Genomic DNA, 5146 nt, shown 5'->3' with positions numbered 1-5146 from the left:
ATTAGTCTCTTAACAAATGATTAGACAGCAGTTGTGTAAACATAGATTGAAGAAGTTCTCGAGTATCCAGTGTGGCTCTTAGAAACTTTTAGATAGGCTTGATTTGAAGAGCTTTAGAAGTCCCAAGCAGTCGTTTGTGGCTTTATTAAAGTTCCAATAAAAAAGATGTATCCATCTGGAACAACTTTTCAATGATGCAAGTCCTGAATTATATTTTCTGCTACTACAAAGCTCTTTGTTTAAAGGTAAAAAGGTAAAAGGTGTCCGTTTTAAGTTTTCTCTTACCTTCCCTTTGCCTTATGCACATGTCACAGATTCAGAAGAGGAAGCAGCCATGTCAGAGAAGAAACCACGAGGCTCGGACACTCGTCCCAAGTGTGGACTCCGCAGTTGGAGTGCAGACAGCTACGTTTGGCGGGGGAAGAAACGCTCCCGAAGCTCTCGTAACGGGTCAAGCCCTGGAGGTTTGGAGGCAGAGGGGACGGAGGATCTTGGTGTGCGATCAGGATCGTGTCCGAGGCGGCGCAGGGAGAGAAAGTGCAGCTGTAGCGCTCTCGGGGATGCACTGACGTCCGGAGACATTGATGTAGTGTGTCGCAAGGCTTTGTCTCGACGTTCTCTGAGGCAGAAGTTTCAGGATGCTGTGGGCCAGTGTTTGCCTCTGCGCTCTCACCATCACCACCATCATCATCATCACCACCATCCATCAGGCTCCTCACGACCCTTCTCAGTGCTCTTCTGGTCCAAACGCAAGATCCATGTCTCAGAGCTCATGCAGGACAAGTGTCCCTTCTCTCCGAAATCTGAACTGGCACGATGTTGGCACCTTATTAAAAACAATGCAACCCATTCAAATGCCCTCAAGGATATGGAGGCTCCCCTCAAACCCCATGTCTCATCTTCCTCTACGTCCCCACCACAGACCCCCCTCTCATGGGACGACATCTGCTGCTCTCCTGGGCCTGGAAGCACCAGCCTGGAGGACTGGAACCCTTCTTGTCCACACGGGGGTGCTGAAGGCAGCTGTAGCCACACCGACTACATCCTGGTCCCAGATCTCTTGCAAATCAACAACAGCTCTTGTTACTGGGGTGTGCTGAATCGCTTCGAGGCCGAGGAACTACTGGAAGGCAAACCGGAGGGAACGTTTTTGCTCCGAGACTCTGCACAGGACGAGTTCCTCTTCTCTGTCAGCTTTCGTCGATACAGCCGCTCCCTGCATGCACGCATTGAGCAGAACGACAAACGCTTCAGCTTTGATGTCCGGGACCCGTGCATGTACCGGGATCCCAGTGTGACAGGACTACTGAGACACTACAGCGACCCCGCCACCTGCCTGTTCTTTGAGCCACTCCTTTCCCGGCCGCTACCAAGGACATTCCCTTTCACCCTCCAGCACCTGTCCAGGGCTGTGATCTGTAGCTGCACCACCTACCAGGGCATAGACTGCCTACCGTTGCCCCCTCAGCTCAGGGACTACCTGCGACAGTACCACATTAAGTGTGATGGGGCCTGTGCTATATGACAGTCCAAAACAGCCGCCATAGAGTCTAAGGCAAAGACAGGACAAGTAAAGGAAGTTTTTCTTGGCAAAGAGGCAAGGATGTTGCCAATGAATTCCAAGTAGCTTCACTTTTGCAGATCTTTGAGGTTTGAAAGGTGCAAATATGAGCGATCTTTATGAGGTTTATTTGTCTCTATGCATCAAGAGTTAGAACAACCAAACTTACAGAGGATCATCAGCCTTCTGTAAAGGTCTGAATCCAAATACTTTAGGAACACATGACACAAAGTAATGTCTCTTGAGTCATGCGTCTATCCTAAAGGATCCTCTGTAGCCTGGATTAAGGCTTTCTGTTTCGAGCAAACTTGATCGTTGTCGGAGTCAGGATCAAGCTCATGGGACAAGGAAGCAACCTTGAAGCTGACACCTACACTTAAGCAAACAATCCTCAAAACATTTACCTCACTATCTACAAAATCACCAAGACCTTGAACTTTTAACCACATTTTTTGTGGAATACTGGCTCCAGAGAGTCTTGAAACTGGAGACTTTTACCCTTAACTTCAGTGCATCAGTGTTCATTGAGCAAGGACACACAAGAGGAACTGCACCTTTTACAGGACCTGCTGGGACCAAACCTTTCATGTACTTTTACATAATAAAGATGTAGCCTAATGCTTCGCCACAGCCTTGGTCAAAGGTTAGACGTATAGAGACTCTCATTGCATCTACAAATATCAAAACTATTCATTCTTCGTTCACTTTCCAACTTAACTCTTTAGGCCTGTTCCCTTGTTTTGGGCAGAGTGGTCCTACATATCGCTGAAATACAACACACTTTTGTAGTCTTAACTAATCACCAAATTCAAACTCTCCAGAAAGACTTTCTGTAAAGAGTGTGGTTGTGAACCAAGCCTGGAGGATCACTCAACACATTCGCCTCCTCGTGGGAGAGCTAAAGTGTCGGCACTGAAGATGAGAGGACTGTTTTCCAGCTTGAATTTTTGGCGCAAAAGCTCCTCTGTTGGCGCTGATTGATATGGGTGACATATGGTGATAGAAAATGAGACTGTGTTGATAACTTTTCCAAACCTTTAAAAGTGACCACTGGTTGCCTTTCAGTCGCTCATCTTACAGACACAAAGATCAAGCACTTGAACTATGGGATGCATTCTTCTCTGCAGCCACAAGATGGAGGCACAACTGCACTGAGTGGTGCTTCAGTAAAGACTTCATCTTCTCTTGACTGTCTTTACACCACTCAGCTGCTATTTTACCACCCAATCTTGACTCAAAGGTCCTCTCTAAACTGGTACCCTAGCATCAATTGTGCCTCTTCAGCTTTCACGAGAATTGTTGAAAAACTCTTGACATGATGGAGAGGTAAACAGCACACTCGTTGTTATTTCCTATCAAGGAATATATTGTATACAAAGCATTGATACACAAACCAATAAATGCCGTTAACACCGACTTTGTTTCTCAGGTTTTTATATCAGATCTTTTGGCTTATTTTAATGTTGCATCTGAAGTCATGTTTATCCACGCCTGTTCATGCTGCAGCTCATAGTTAGACAGGCTAATGGTATGGAAAATGCTGCTTTTGAAGTATCGCTCTGAAAACAATTCACCCCGCTCTCTGCAAAGGACACCTCTAAATGCCAGCGCTCCAGTAGAGCAAATGGGACGATAAGGACATGAAACAGACGATTTCCCACCCGTAGCTTGGGTGAAATTCAGATTTTTTCAATTGATTCATGTGTCATTCAGTCTCCGTGTTAGGAATATGCCCGGGGCGGCTTCTTTGAATACAAAACAGTGCATGAAATATTCATCAAACGGCCATTAGGTTTGCCACACAGGCACTTGTTACACAGATATCAGAATTGTATGTCAATGTTTGAGTAAATTGGTTGTCCTGTTGTTAGACGGTTTTCTTTTTTCCATTTTGTGATGTCCTAAAATGTCCTTATGATTTTTCCAGTCACAGGGAATATGAGCTGTTCAGGTCTATAGAGATAGGCTGTTAGCTCCTCTCTTTACAATGTTACAGTGTTACAATTTCATTTAGCAGTAGCTTTTGTCCAAAGCGAAGTACATCTGAGAGTTTATACAACACAAGCAACGATCAAGATGGGCGGGAACGAAGTCAGTAAGTGCCAAAAAAAACAGCTTCAAGTGCGATTGGACACTGGTGCCAACAGGGAGTGTATAGGGCGTTTTTGTTTGTTTTTTTAGATAATAACCATCATCATCGGCAACATCAACAAGATCAGTATCGTCACCATCATCATGAAAATCCTAGTCAGCATAAACTACATCCTCGATGTCATCATCATCAATAGCATCAGTCTCATTAAGGTCTGAGGTGTTCACAAAGAGCTGGGTCTTTAGCTTCTTCTTAAAGGTGAAAGGGACTCTGCGGACCGAGTGGAGTTTGGTAGCTCGTTCCACCACCTGGGGACGACTCTTTAAGACTAATGTAATGGTCAGAAAAAAAGGAGACTTACCTAATAGGGATGGGATTTGCAGGGTAACTCACGATACAATACGTGTTATAAGAACCACGATAACGATAATATAACGATTCTGTGATAATATTTATTTATGTATTTATTGACTGCAATTTGGTGTTTCACTGAATTTGACTCAAACTGAGATGAAACATTGTTTCAGTCTGAACTTTGGATTTGAAAGTGGCTGGCCATCTCTGAACTTCTATTCACCGCTGACTGACATTATCCCGCTGTCTTCTTCTTTTATCCTACTGTCAACTCTTCTTCGGCTCATTAATCTCCGTTCACGTTACCCTCATTCATGTCATGAGCGCCACTGCGAAGAGTCGTGAAGTAGTGACGCGATGAGTCAAATTCAGAGGGAACTCTGTTTTGAGCGCTTATTATTTGTAAATTAAAATTTCGATATGTAGCGCCAGCCTATTAATAATTGTATTGCACGTGTCAGGGCTACAATATATTGCTAATCTTAATCTAGTAGAAAATTCGTCACAAATACCCTGAAACTATGTCACAGCTGGGCTTCCATTGACCATATTCACACAGTGGCGATTTTCTTCCAATGTTACGCTCAGAATGAGAAGCTCAAATACTGTTAAAAATGTTAAACTGCTCCTGGTTTCTGACCAGATAGCTGACAAATCAGAATCATATGACTGCTTCCAGATTGATCAGCAACTTAGAGGACTATGGAGGGTGATAATCTTGAGGAACATCGATCCATATTTGGGATAAAATCAACAAACATGGTAACTCATTAGCTACCGTTAGCCGTTAGCTAAAACATTCTGACTCGTGTGGACACACATTTGCATGCATTTTGTTGCCCAGTGTGAATTTTAATTTGCTTAAGATTTTGCATTGACTTTGTATTGACTTCAAGTTTAACCTGAACACTATAATTGCCAACAGTTGCATTAATGGAAATGTAGGATTCAGCAGTTTTAAAAATGTCCTGTGAGTCCCCCAACTATATATTGAAAAGGCTATAATACATGACTGGAAGTTAGGCCAAAGACCAAGTCTGTCTTTCTCTTTAATCTCTGTGATGGTCTGTATGTCAACGTTCAGTCAATGGACAGAGTCAGGAGCCACATCTATCGATTGTCTTGAACCACATACATGA

The 5146-nt window shown here is 43.8% G+C and overlaps 1 protein-coding gene across 1 annotated transcript; it reads left to right on the top strand.

Moving 5' to 3' along the window:
* The first annotated feature begins 334 nt into the window (after positions 1–334).
* On the top strand, positions 335–1525 carry socs4 (suppressor of cytokine signaling 4). The gene has a single exon (XM_069663459.1). The coding sequence runs from the start codon at positions 335–337 to the stop codon at positions 1523–1525; it is 1191 nt and encodes a 396-aa protein (XP_069519560.1).
* The last annotated feature ends 3621 nt before the right edge of the window (positions 1526–5146 follow it).

The sequence above is a fragment of the Semicossyphus pulcher genome, unplaced genomic scaffold (genome assembly GCF_022749685.1).
Source record: "Semicossyphus pulcher isolate SPU_LCO1_2020_fin unplaced genomic scaffold, fSemPul1.0.p SCAF_1, whole genome shotgun sequence".
Classification (NCBI taxonomy): Eukaryota; Metazoa; Chordata; class Actinopteri; order Labriformes; family Labridae; genus Semicossyphus; species Semicossyphus pulcher.
This window is presented reverse-complemented; position numbering and strand designations above follow the sequence as displayed.

Bases quoted from the DNA above. Each gene is read 5' to 3' on its own strand.
- socs4 (XM_069663459.1), top strand. From the start codon at position 335: ATGTCAGAGAAGAAACCACGAGGCTCGGACACTCGTCCCAAGTGTGGA.